At 34.3% G+C, this 14,713-nt stretch overlaps 1 protein-coding gene across 1 annotated transcript in view; it reads left to right on the forward strand.

Annotated features, from left to right (window-relative positions):
• Positions 1–8,156, forward strand: part of CSMD1 (CUB and Sushi multiple domains 1) — a 1,345,565-nt gene extending 1,337,409 nt beyond the window's left edge. Inside the window, 2 exon segments of the mRNA XM_019474454.1 lie at positions 4,008–4,140; positions 7,997–8,156. Coding sequence (XP_019329999.1) covers positions 4,008–4,140; positions 7,997–8,156 — 293 coding nt within the window.
• The last annotated feature ends 6,557 nt before the right edge of the window (positions 8,157–14,713 follow it).

The raw sequence follows: 14,713 nt of genomic DNA on the forward strand, positions 1-14,713 counted from the left end.
ATTGCTGAGTGCCTGTGCCTCACCACTACAGTTCTAGAGGATGTTTATTCTAAAATCTTGGCCTTGTTCATTCCAGTCTGGACTATCCTTTAAAATTGTATGAAAAGCTGGCTTTGTAAGAAGAGAAACTTACTTCACCAAATGATTCTTTTCCTACATTTATTTCCTCTGGGGAAATATAATGACCCACTTCTCTTTCCTTTTTTTTCTTCAAAGTACTTTTTTAGCTTGTCTAGATTGAGATAAATTTTGACAAGAAATATGAAATATGAATAATTAATTTGCATCTGTGATATATTAGATCAATGGTTGTGAAATACATGTACATTTCTTGAAATTGATCAACTCTTAAAAGCATTGAACATCATGAGACGTGAATTTAGATTTCACTCTATAAAGTTGACATCCTTCCTCTCCAGATCACTTTGCACAACTTTCATCATTCACAAAGAAACTCTACATCTAAACAGGATACTCACAGCTTCAGAGTACAAAACAGTTGTGTGTTAGCTAATGCACAAATAGACAGCTAGGACTAAAGAGCTATGAGACTATATATTAACATACTTCTCACACCCAATGAGGTACCCAAAGAGTCTTTGCTATCCAGCAGTTATCAGTCAGGTGGAGAAGGTCCAGCCTCTGTTGCTTTATGGAAGCTGCTGACTTGCTTTCTGTGTCAGTATTTTTCCTCTTAAATCCTTGATCTGCTAACCGTCCTTGTCTCAGAAATTACTCTTCTACCTGTAATTCTACTTTTCTTATCTTGCATCGCTTTCTCTGTCACAATTACTCCCACTTCACTCTTAGTAAAACTGAACCATGCTGTACTGATGCCAGACAGTTGAAACCCTGGCCTAGGAGTTACAGGGGAAATGCATTTGAAAGCCCCAAACAATGATAAAGAAATGCTCTTAATGAATATTTTCTTACAAAAAGTATTATTTTCTAGAATGTATAAAGGAGAAAACTCAGTAACCATCTAAAGGGTAGAAGTACACAGCTTGCGCAATAATGATTTCACTGTGTATTATCAGAATTTGAACTTCACCTGACTGGTGCTGGTTTTAGGAGGCTAAAGAAAGCCCTGTTATTCTGTGAAATGTTTAAAAAACATTTATAATCTTACTGAATATCCCTCTATTAAATAACATGTTCCCCAGTGACAAAGTATGGCTTTTTTAATGAAAAGAAAACCAAACTATCTTTTGCTTTCTTTCTTTCTTTTTTTTTTTTTTTGGTCTATTAGCATGCAGATTATTTCCACTTTCCTGGTTTTAGCTGTGGTAGCAATCAACACCTAAATTAGAGCAGTACAATAGGCTTTCCCATTTCTCATCATGATAACACTGTCAGAAGAAAGACAAAGTTCACATCAGGATATGTTTAATCACAAACAGCTCTGAAAATGATCCTAGTAAGTAGACCAGAGAGTGTTGAAGTTATATTGTCTCATACATGAATAAAATTAAAATTATCCAGAATTGCAGCAAAGTTTCTCTTCCATAATGAAAAGCACAGCCAATGCACAGTCCAAACCTTCTTCAATGCCAATTAAAGGTTGTAAACGTCAGTTAAAAATTTCCAGCTTTGTTACACTAAATGTGGTATTTTAAAAACTGTAGAGATACAGAATATTCAATTACCTCCAATAAGAGTTTTGAGTAGTAAGTATTAAATGTAAGTCAGTTACCAGAAATAACTTAAATTACCTAAATGTAAGTTTGTTCCTAGTTTTAAATGTTGTTACACAAAAAAACCTGTATTTAAATTTTTAAAAAATTCCATACCAAAATTTCATACCAAGAATTGCTTATTATGAATTTCAAACTATTGTTTTCTTTTAGCTGAATTCTGATTAGATATTTTATAATTTTTCTGCTACTTATACATGAAAATGTATCTATCATATGTGCCATGATAAAAGCTTTGAGATATAAATTAAGAGTTCGTTGATCATACATATTTCTGTTTGTCTTGGTACTTGGTTAGAATATTAAATAAGAGTTAGAATATAAAGTTCCAGGTTTTTGCTGACTACAATGAATTTGATCATTACCATATTTTTTATTAATTACTCCAAATAATTGGAAAAACAGCTGGAGATTATGATAGTAAAGGATAAAAACAGTGATAACTGCATGCAGTTTTTTAAACTTCCATCACTTCTAACCAATAAAAAATTCAAAAGAAGCATTTAAATTAACATTTCTTAAACTTTTCTTAACTGTGGTAACTATTTGATTCTGTCTTTAATTTAGATTGGTTGGAGAATGTCCAGTACATGTGCAACACAATACAAATACACAAAATTATGCCAACACGCCTTCCACACCTTGAGTGTTGGGACAAATATTGGATTACTAAAGACCAAAGGTTTTTGTAATACACTGGTTCTACTCTAAAACAGTTCAATGTTAATTGAGATACCCCACAGTAGTGTGATAAAGCTGATAACATGATCACAACTACCACAGTAGTATGTTTATTAATTTGAAAAGGTTAGCCTTCACCAGTTCTGCAGAGAAATATACAGGAGTCTGAACTGTGACAGAAGATTAAGGCAGTGAAAAATGTTGAAGTACAGTATTTTGTCATGTTTAGAGATCAAATCTGGCAATTCTGAAATTCTTAGGGGGGCTGTCTTCATTTTAAAGGGAACTTAATTACTTCCTAGAATTTAATACATTTTGTAAAATGAATTGCACAAAATGTATCATAATATTAGCAATTGAAATGTGTAAGTTTTAAAAATATCTAACAGAACAAAAATTTACCTCGTTCCTTTTTCACATTGAGCTTGAACTGCAAGACATCATAGGATAACTGTTTGCTTCTGTCTCAGTTTTGCAAGTTATTTAGATATTTTAGTAGACTGCCGAAAGCAGCTCAATGGCTGTGTCTCTGCTCTATAACTGGTCTCTGCCAGGGTCCTGAAAAGACTGATTGATGCTGTTGCCATCAATGAGGGAGTCGTGGTATTTGAGACAGTGTGTACTGGTGAGTTGGAGCATTTCTGAGTGGTAAACACCAGTGTCTCCTATTCTTCTCTACTAGCATCAGCAAAAATATCCCAGAATAGCAAGCCCAGATATCTGTCCCAGCCCCATCCTTGCTGTACTTTCCCTCTGTCCTGGTCTCTTTTCCTTGGGTAGGATCTATATATTGCTCTCTGAAGAGCTGTGAGTTCAAACTGGTAACATGGAATTGGCTGTCATTTTTTTTTTCCTATAAAAATTTTCTATATTTTTCACTATAACATTTTTCATGCTTCACAATTTGAATTGTCAAGTTGGCCACCTATTTAAGTAATTTAACAATGTCTCTCTTTATACTGACGGAAAAAAGGGTTCTGCAAAATGCCTTACAGTCTGGGTTATCTGCTTGTCCACAACAGGAACTCAGTGAGGCCATGCCACAGGTGACCGCCTTTGCATTCTCTGCACCTCAGTTTTATCCCAGTGCAAACGCAGCTGACATAGGCTCTAAAACATGCTCATGTCTCACCCCTAAAAAGGGGTTGTAAAGCAGCCAGGACATGCACACAGGTGCACAGACTTGGGAGTGCTATTGAGCCGAGCAGAACCATTGTGGTTTGTTGCGGTTACTTCAATTCTCTCTTACTTTTTCCATTTCTGATGTGGTCTTGCATTGCTTGTTGTTTCTCAGCTGAATATTAAGGCTGCAAGCATAGAATACTTTTTGCAGTATTATCATTTTTTCTTGTAGAAGGTAAACGGCTTAACTTCATTAAATTAGTGACTTGTGAGAGGTGTAGTTCATAATTATTTTACTTGCTGAATACTGCTTTCAAATCATTTTGATAGTTATTGATACATTATTAAGTGGTATTAAGATTTATACTATGATACTGCATGCTATTTATTTCATCTTTTAAAATAGAATTATTTTATCAAGACACCATTTTCTTTCATTCTTGAATAAAAAGAGAACTGTGAGATAGAAAACCTGGGAATTTTATTTCTGCTCTTTTTATTTCTTTTCAGGTCCTTTAAGTGCAGACACAGACCTTTCAAATCACTATTATGGTACAAACAGCAGTTCTGTTGCAGCTGCCATCCTGGTACCATTCTTTGCTCTAATATTATCAGGGTTTGCATTTTACCTCTACAAACACAGGTATTGTAAATGTTATTTATTCAGTAACTTAATAAGCTTTTTGTTTTAAATTTGATAGGTAAGTGTAACTAGACAACACTACTAAAGCTTTCAAGAATCTCTTTTCTCTAGAAAGACAAATATTTCTAAGTATTCCCACAAAGGGGTTCAGTGCAGGGCAGTTCTTAATGGTGAGCAATTACAAAAATGAGTCACTGTGTTAAGGAGCAAAGATCTATCAACCTTCTTGGTTCATTAGGCTGAATCAGATTGAAATCTCAGGTCATATGTTTTATTCTTTCATTTTAATGCTTTATTAAATTGAATGGATGCTGCTTCTTTCAAAATGCTTATGAATATTAATTATACAAGCTGAAAAATCCATATATCCCATGAGGGAACAACCCATAATGAGACTACTTACAGTACATGCTGAATAAGCTAGTGGAAACTACTAGAATTGGCATCACTTCAGCTCATATGAAACTTTTACACGTCTTTAGATAATAGAATAAATCCAACCATCTTGTCTGAAATTTGGTTAAAAGCTGATATCTATGTATTTATTGAATATTTGTTCATTCTGAGTGCTATTTGGCTAGAGCTTTCTGGAACAATTCTTATTCTTTTGTATTGAGCTACAATACTCTCTGACCTCCTTGTGTTATTTGCAGTTTGCAAAATGGTGCTTAACAGAAATCCTGATTTTTAATAACATGCTCTTAAAACTTTTGTTCTATAATCATCATACCAAGAGTTTTTCATGATTATAAGAAATCATATAGACAAACTGAAGTCCGCCATTGCCCTGTGATGGACTGGACTGTCTACCTACCTCAGCATTAGATGATTTAGGAAAAAGAAATTGCAATGGGGCTTGAACTTGTGAACTCCAGTTAAAATGATACATGTTCTGAGATGTATTATAGCCTTTTGTTGAAAAAACTGCTCAGGAAGAGCTGTGAACTCTGTCTCAGAACATGTTATTGTAAGATGCCTTTCTGATGCCTACAGATCTGCATTCTCAGATAGCTCCTGTTCTGCAATGGGGTAACCGAAACAGCAGCATGAAAGCACAGACATTCAGACTGGGTGAAGAGATGGAACGTAAAGGGAACATTGCTGTCACTTTACTCTTAGAAAGAGGCGGCAAACTCTAAGAAAAATTTAATAAAACTGTATTGTGACATAGGGGTACATTATGTGGTTTATTCTATGAAGCTTGTTATGGCCTACATAAGCAGTGGAGATTCTGTTTTCTATTTAGTAGAAATATATATGTATTTAAGAGAGATAAAACTTAGTCTTCAGACAAGCAGCTGTAACCCCAACGTTTATCGTACTGCTGATACAGCATTGCAGTTCTGCCTACCTTAATCTAATTTAAATGCACTAGATACTTGAAAAAGGAGATGTTACTTATAACTTAATCTTTCAAAGATAATTCTTCCTTTTTTATCTTTTCAAACAATTTCTTCCATTAAACCACAGTTTTTAGAGGGGTTATCAGTGTCACATTGTCATCAGAAAATTAAAAAGTTGATTATTGATATAAAGTAACTTTAGGTCACCTTTATTCTCTTCAAAACAAAGGATGTTCCAAAGGAAAGAGAACAGAATCTTTAACTTTTGAAGGGACTTTCTTGAAATTACCTTAATGAAAAGAATAACAACATGAAATTTTCACAATGATGCAATAGTAGTTATGCCCTTAGAGGCTCTCTATATCAGAGAATTTGAAGGTCTTCTTAGGGGACGATTTTATGGATGTTTCTGCTGTGCCTATGTCAGATTAATGTCATATAATTAGAACCAGGGTTGTTAAATCTTTTTTACACAGTTTCTGTACCTTTATCTGACAGACAGGGATTGCCTCAGAAATGAAGACAGCATCTCAGTCTTTCTGAACAGAATTAAAATATATTTAATTACTTACACTTAGGAAAGCTCCTAGTTAAGATTTCTAAGCATGTGTTGTTACTTCTAAAATGAAAATATGCAGAAAAAGACATATTTATGAGTTACAGAATTATTTGTAAGTTGTCAATTTCCATTACTGACATCTTTCCAGTGATAGTTTTCCCTATCTGCTGTCCAAAACAGAATAAGTTTCTAAAAAAGAGTTTGATTTTCAGGAACCCTTTTCTGAAGTTTTATCATGAGATTCTTTTCTAAATTGTTTTACATTTATTAAGCACCAAGCATCTACATTTTGCACTCCTTCATTGACTTTCTTGCCTTATTTCAATTACATGTATAAAATTATATACTGAACCTCCTTTATATATTTGTTTAGATACTTTTAGATGCTAAGAGATTTAAGGTTAAAGTAGTAAAATATAATATAATAGGATATCATTTTACTGGATATATCAGAAAGTCTGCACAATTCTGTTTTATTTTTCATTTAATTATTGGCTTAATATATTCTAACAGAACTTTGCATAAAAATGTGAACATCCTTGAAGTTTTGATATGTTTTTTTATGGTAGTAAAACACTATCCAAAATAAAAGAGTGGTTACTGAAAGATAATTCTTTGTATCCTTTGATATTCAAATGGCAAAATTTATGTGAGTATTAGTTAGGATTTGATCAATCTGATCACATATGTTTGGACATATAAAATCTCTGTCAAGGTATCTAGTAGCGTTTATTGCTGGAAGTATTTATGGAGGTAAGCAGGCATGCTATGGGAGATCTATCTGTAATAACTGAAATTACTGACCCTTATCTGAAGGTTACTACCACTAGCAGTGCAACATATTCTGGACACTTGTTACGTCAGTGCAAGAGTTGCCTGATGGAAGCTATGCTGGCTGACTTTGCAGTGGCTTAGATTTAGTAGTACCCAGGAGACCTGTTACAGCACTTCAATGGTGCAGCGCTAACTTCTTGCTCTGGAATGGTAATAAATAGCTGATAGCAGCAAATTACTAAACCGTTCCCTCTACCTCTGCTCGAAAACACCTAGTTCAATAAAGTCTGTGGGTGTTTATCTCATCTAAACCCCAAGATGCTATCAAGAGGATGAATGAGGAGCCACTCACTCTCATCTTTCTATGTACACCTAGTCATCTACTCCATTCAAGTCTTTTAAATTGACAAGTTCTGTTGTTCTTCATCAGAACATTTGCACAGATGGTCCAGTTGCCTTCCTAGGTATATTGTAAAAATTAGTGTGGGTAAAATCCCAAATCTCCAGGAAAGTCAATTAGAATATGCTTGATGGTGGTCAAATTAAATTCACCTGTTAAAGATGCTACTGTAGTTTTGACATTAATATCAATACTTTAGAAAGACAAGAATATATATTTGGAAATAGGTAAGGTGTTAATTTAGTAAAGCTGGAATAAGTGTTTCCACTCTGTGTAAGGATTCTTTTGTAGTCAGACTAGCAATCTAAAACTGAAAATGTCATCACAAAATATCATAATTTTTACTACTGACAGAAAATATTATAAATGTTATCAGTTCCAACTTTACTTTTGTTTGTACTTTTGTTGTACGTTGCTTTACTTTTGGCTGCCAATTTTGGCACTAACAACAAGCTATGAAGTTGTCATTCTTTTGACATTTTTTATAATGGAAAATGCATACCTATATTTTGCCTACATTGTCTCTGTGCTTTGTAGCATCGGTTTGACCATTAGGAATTTGTTTTCTTCTCTTCATGCTATGAAAAATAACTTCCAGACAGATTTCTCTTACTTTTTAAGTCACTGCAACGTCCTTTCTGGGTCTCCTTTTATCACTTTTAGATAGAGTCGTGCAACTTGTGTAGACAGGATGGAAATATTATAGATAAAACCCCAGATAATTGTAGAATGTTTATTTTTAAGGTTTACTAATAATAATTTCCTGTCTTTTTTTCCCAGAACAAGACCAAAAGTACAGTACAATGGGTATGCTGGACATGAAAACAGTAATGGACAGGCTTCATTTGAAAATCCCATGTATGACACAAACTTAAAACCCACAGAGGCAAAGGCTGTGAGGTTTGATACGACTCTGAACACAGTTTGTACAGTGGTATAGCCTTCAGTGCCCAATATGACTGATTCATAGCCATACCTCTGATGGACAAGCAGTAATTCCTTTGGTGCCATATACCAGTTTCCCTTCTTCTCTTGGCTTTGCTGCTGTAATCTTTAACATCTGTCAGCCTACATGCAGCTAAATTTTCTGGTAAAAACGTGTCAGTCTTCTGGGGATCAGACAAAGAATATTTTTTCATCTTAAAGTTGGATCAAAATGCCTGGCTGCATCTGCTTCAAATCAAGGCACACTTTAAGGAAGACTGCCGAGTCATGCCAATTTGTCATATTTAATGCCTCAGACTTTCATATTTGTATGTGGCTGGATGCCTTTCAATGCATTCTTCTGGGCACTTGGATAAATCCTTTGAGTACTGTGACAAATGATAGCACCACAGATTATCCCCAGGAATATTCTGAAGAAATAAAGCTCTCTTGAAGGAGAAGACAACCTTCCTTGAGGTTGCATACACCTGCGAATGCTTTACCATTGAAATCTTGCTAAAATTAAAGAAACTTATAGTGTATCTCATACATAGGGCAGTTTGCCAATTTTCCAATCAGCCGTTATATTGCAAAATGTTAATGCACAATTTTTTTGCACTAGAGTGTTATGGATGACTGAGTAAGATACTGGTAAAAATACACAGGGTTTCTACACACAGTCCATTGTATATAGACATTCACTCACTCTTTGCCAAGCAAAACATTCCACAATAAATTTACTTGGAATATTAAATTATGAGCCCCATGCTTAGCACCAGTTAAAATCTTGTGCGATAGAGGACAAGATTTCTTTTGTCAATTTTTGACTAAATCTCTTTGTAAACATGATTACAAGTCACTGGAGACTTTCAGCCAGAACAAGAGCCCATTTCTAAAAAAATTTCATTGCCAGTATTGTTTTCTTCTGAAACAAGTCATCAATCACCATTGTCAGTATCATACTATTTAACAGCAGGGGGGTTAAGCAGCTATTGCTGCTTGCCATGTACAAATGTTAATAGTAATTTATTTTAGATAGCTCATAAAGCCTGTGAGCTTGTGCTCATAATACAGTCTTCCCTTTTGCATTTTTTTCCATTTTTTCCTGTAATATGACATCATTTTCTGATGTTACATGGAACTAAAACACATTACAGTAGCATATGTAAACCCAGTGCAAATTGTCTATAACAAGCTGTCATTCAGTTTCTATTTTGAACAAAGAGAAATATTCAACTATCTTTGCTTTCTGTTTCTTTTCAGATTTTTTAAACACACTGCTTACTGCTTTTGTACTTACACAGTTTGACAGAGAAAGTTTGACATTTGTAAATATGAATGGTTGAGTAAATCATTAACATTTGCTTAGAATTAGAGGTTTTACTGAATGAAAACAAACAAACAAACAAAAGATGCCATTGGGCAGATTTATTAAATTGAGTTTTAAAATTAGGAAATTGCAGGAAATAATGAAGCAAAATCTGATTTTAGTCATACACGTTAAGCTCAGAAACCAGGAAAGTTGCTTCGATTTTCTTTAAAATTCAGGGTTGTTTTTGTTGTTGTCATTTTGTTTTAGTTTTCTGAATTTCAAACTGTCCTAATATCCAGTTGCTATCAAAAACTGTAGGAAAATATTTCTGAACTCCATATGTGTGTAGGTCTGGCTGTTATACACAAAACAAAAAGGTAATGTAAGCCCAATAACAGGTTTTTCAGCTAATGTTGCAGAACGCAAAGAAAATTTCAAAGGTAAATGGTCAGCTTAACAACTCTACATGTTAGATGAAAAATACCAGCAATATAATACAGTATTGTAGGGCCTCCAGCTGTTATATTCTTCATATGAGCAAGAAACTCTGAAGAAAATTTAATAAATAATCCTTTCCAGTCAGTTCCTTGTTCATTTTATTAGTAGTTTTTGGCTTTTTTTTTTGTTTGTTCCTGAGGTTTTTGCACAGTAAGTTTCATTTATCTGTCACATCTCAGACCCCTTCACATTTCCTAGGAAAGAACAAAGTCATCAGATCAAAGTTGTTGTCCTGATCCTCCCCCCTGTAGAGGAAGTTGCTCTGCAAATGAAGAGCTTCCGTAGGAACAGTGGGCCAGGGAGGGAAGCTGTTGTGTGATTAAAGTTTTTGACAGGTGTTCAAAATCAACATTACTGCTTTGGAAGTCTTTCTGTAGTGGCAATGGCAGAAAAAATTGTAGTATTGAAAACAACCACAAAATTCTAGCTAAGTAGCTATTATTGATGTTTTCTACTCCTGACCTTAGTGTATTCTTCAGTGACCTGTCTTACTATGACCACCGAGGAATGTATTGGAAGAAAGGTCCCAGAAAACAGAATAGTTACATTATTTGATCTTTTGTATTAGAGAGCCCAGATCCTGTGAATCCTTTATCTAGTGGTTCATTTTGGGGAGGTTATGTAAGGAGTGTTTATCCCGAGTGAGTGTTCTTTGATTAGGGACACTCAAAATTGGGGCACGCTGACAAATTATCCTAAGATGTTTGTCTGGAGTGTTGATTAAACAGGAGCTTCAGACTGGAACCCAAGTAAAGGAGAGCTCTTATAGTTTTATCAGCTCTATCCACATCCTTCAAATGCCTCTCCTTCTCCTCTATGTTTAAGTCTTCTGTTCAGGTTGGATCTTTCTCCTGAAGTTATTTTACAGGGGGCTGTGTATGCATGCACTTATATATGGTGCTTCATCAGAATAAGACTCTTAAAATGTTGTGCAGTGGCCGAGTACTGGCAGCCAGGAAATCTGCTTTCTGAGATACATGCAGAAGACTTTTCCCCCAGTGTTGACCAGATCATTATGATGGGTTAATAATACATGCTATATATTTTTTTTAAAAAACAGGTTATGTGCTTCAAAGCTGTTAAAAACTGCTGCTTGTATCACACATCTTGCCTTTCTCCAGGCTAGCTGCAATAATTTTTTTTTCTTGTGTAAAATATTTTGTAAACAAAGAAAAGCTGTTATTAAAAAAAAAAAAAAAGGGGGGGGGGATCAAGTCAATCTAATTTTCATTCCCAGTGTTTCATTCTGCCATTTCACTACATGCTGCGGTGACATGAAGTAGGTGCAAAAGAACTTTTTGTACAGAGATATATTTTTTATGAAGAATTTGTAAAATTATTAAATATGCTGTAATTTTTTGATTGATGTAGGTAAATTGTTAAAAATAAATGTTTTTACAATACAAAAAAATTGTAATTTTCCCAATAATGTAAAATTTACCATCTTTAGCTGATTTTCAGATCTGATCCTATTACAGGTGTTAATTTAAAGTGGCCTGTCAAAAATAAACAGTATTCTCTTTGGCAAAAAAATAAATACTATAAAAGATTGTAATATAGCCTGTGCAATGCCACCTACCTTGAAAGCAAAATCAGAGTTCTAATTAAATATTTAATTTTAGATTTTCAACTTTTGTGTGACCTATTCTTATCAACTATTTTCCTTCTATTTACTTTTATGCTTTTAAATCTCAGATATTGATTTTTTCATTACATTAGATTGTTCAGTAGAATCTTAATCTTGTAATTTTAAGTTCCCAAGCATTATATAACTTGGCAAAAAATTTCAGGTGCTGTCTAGTGAGATGACATCTCCTGTTATCTTACACTTATCAGTCAGATTGTAAAATGGGACTTAGGCTCCCAGATCATTTGGTTCTTTTATAAAAAATAACCTGTTTATTCTTCCACAAGCCTGCATCCTACCTGTGGAAGTGATGGATCACATGGAGCCAGAGGTATTTCCAACTCCATCTGAGAGCTAGTTCTGCAGTCACTTAGATGTACATACTTCTACTGAAATGAAAATGCTTGCATACATAAAGATAGCCACATACATTAGTGTTTTCAGGATCAAGACCTGAAATTCTAAACATTTTTTCTAAAAAATTATTTTACTCTGTATTCATGTAAAAGATTTCTGTATTTGATTTACTTGTTGACAGCTTAAGAAAGAATGAGTCAGACTTTAGGGATCCATCCGAGGCCTTTATTTTTTTTAGAGTCAACAGTAAAGCAGTATTACAGTTTCAAAACCTTGTTGATGACAGTCTTCTAACACAAAATGCTTTCCACCAAAGGGCACAGGATTGTAGTCTGGACCTCACTGTGGCAGATGAAAAAATATCAAACGATGGCTGACATATGCCTAGTGATTAGTTATCAGGACTTGATTATGTAAGATATAAGGAAGTAGAAGATCCTCCTAAACAGTTATACTTGTTTATATAAAATTATAATTATTTTAAATTACAGACATATGTAGTAAATATATAGGAATGTGAGTATGCTTGGAGCCTGATCCACAGGGAAACTTGGGCTCAGTTTTGCAGTGTTTAACTTTCAGGTGTGTTTGTTGCTTGGCAGAAGCTTCAGCATCAAGTTGTGTGCCTACAGTCCATGAAGAAATGATGAGAGAGGTAAGAATTTGCATGCAAGGTTCACAGAGGCCAGCAAGCTGAGTGGAGCCAGCTATACTAATCAGTAAGAAATACTAAGGCAAGAGGGATGCTTAAGCGTCTCACTTTTGGCCTGAAGAACATAAATCTTTCCACTAGGATTCATAACAGAAATCACTCAAAGTTGGGCAGATTAGTCATATCAGTTCTTTTTTTTTTTTTGCCAGGAAGCCCCAAAACACAGTGGATAGTTAGTGCTTCTTTTCCCTCTTACACCCAATAGTGTACTAGTTAGAGTGGTCAAAATAGACATGGAAGATCAGAGTTCAGATAGATTCTTTAGCCTAAGGAGAAACACCAGGCTGTTAATCATAAAGAGGATTGCTACAAGCACTCAGCTTTGAAAGCAGGTGCTGAGAAATTATAATTACCTCTTTCTCCTTGCAGTGCACTATTTGACCTAGTAAAAATTTCCAAGAATTCCTTTTGGGTCATGCCTTGCAGACAAAATATGTAAGGAACATTCCTAGTTTGAGAAACCTTTTAACCATGGTGTAGGTAACTTGCCACAGAGAAGAAACTTATGTGGCTGGTGGTCTTGACAGGAAGAAAGACTGGTACTCTAATTCGGTTGAAGATCAAAGAGCAGTTGGAGGAGGGTTTTGAGGATCTAAATTTTTAACTCAGGAAACAAATGCCAAAAAGAAACCAAAGACTTCTTTGTATATTGGTGTACCAAAAGTTTCAGTTTACCCATGCTGTGAAAGAACACAAGTAAAATTTGCTCAAGGGAAAAGACAAGACAGAATTGAAAAAAAAAAGAAAAAAAGAAAAAAAAAGTCTGAATCAAATCTCTTTAAGGATAATTCAATATTTTCTAAAGTGTAAAAACTCTTAAGGACCCCTTAAATCAACAGCTCAGACACCAGACTGGCTTAGCAATGAAATGATATTGTAAATAACATTAGAAGTACATTCTAAGTAATTCAAGATTGGAAAAATATAAGTACCAGCTGAAAAGATGTAGTAGTTAACCATAAAAATAAGATTATAGACAGAAATTTGTCAAAGGAAACTAAAGATATTGGAAAAAAAGCTCCATAGCTGCTGGTTCTTGGGATGTTAAGGGATTTTTTTAAAGAATGTGAGGAATGAAAGAAATTTGAGTAAGAAAATACTTATTAAGTGCAGTGAATGGAGATAGAGTTAGCAAACAAGAATAACGTCAGTATTTGATACTTATTAGAATTTTTCACATTGGATTTGTAATTGGAAAGAGGTAATGTCAGATATTTACTTCACTTAGAGATTACATAGTACTAGCCAGACTATTTGTAAATAGGAAGGATCTAAGCAACAACTGATAGACATGAACATTTAAAAAAATCCGAAACAACATAGAACTTGTACCTGGTAGTTCTGAAGAAATTATCTGAGTAGTCCTTGACCATGAAACAATTTTGAGTCTGTCTTGGAAAATAAAGGAACTGCCAAAAGGCTGGAGAAGTGTTATTATTGTGCTAAAAATAAATTAAAGAAACCCCAAACAAATGACCAATTATCCTAATATTAAAACTTGAAGGAAAAAAAAGGAAATTGAGATTGAGATCCTTTTGATAGAAATAAAATGACGAGGTAGAGTTATAAGCTTGTCAACAGATTTTAGAGAGAACAGTTCTTGTCACCCCAATCTTATTTAATTCTTGAAAGCCTGATTGATAACATAACTACTTATGTATTAAATTAAAAAAGAGACAACTGATTTAGTAGCACACAATAATTAACAAATAGAAATAGAGAACATCAGTAATTACACAAGAAGTTGATTAAGAAATAGCTCTCAAGCAGACAATAGGGAATTATCACTGAAAAAGGCAATGCTGGAAAAAGTCCATGGGTCTGCTGTTAGGCCTGATGCTTCTCAAAAGTGACATGTAAATAAGGATAACACTTGTTGAAAAAAATGTGGATAATACAAGCGATTGCAGGCTGATAAATGGTAATGAAAAAAGTCATGTGGCACAATTTGGTCTGGTTGGTAAGTTAAGTCTATTTAAACAAAGTGTTTTTAACGTAACCTCAAGAATAGAATCATAGAATCATAGAATCATTGAGGTTGGAAAAGCCCTCTAAGATCATCGAGTC

This window comes from Aptenodytes forsteri, unplaced genomic scaffold (genome assembly GCF_000699145.1).
Source record: "Aptenodytes forsteri isolate BGI_AS27 unplaced genomic scaffold, ASM69914v1 Scaffold100, whole genome shotgun sequence".
In the NCBI taxonomy this organism is placed as follows: Eukaryota; Metazoa; Chordata; class Aves; order Sphenisciformes; family Spheniscidae; genus Aptenodytes; species Aptenodytes forsteri.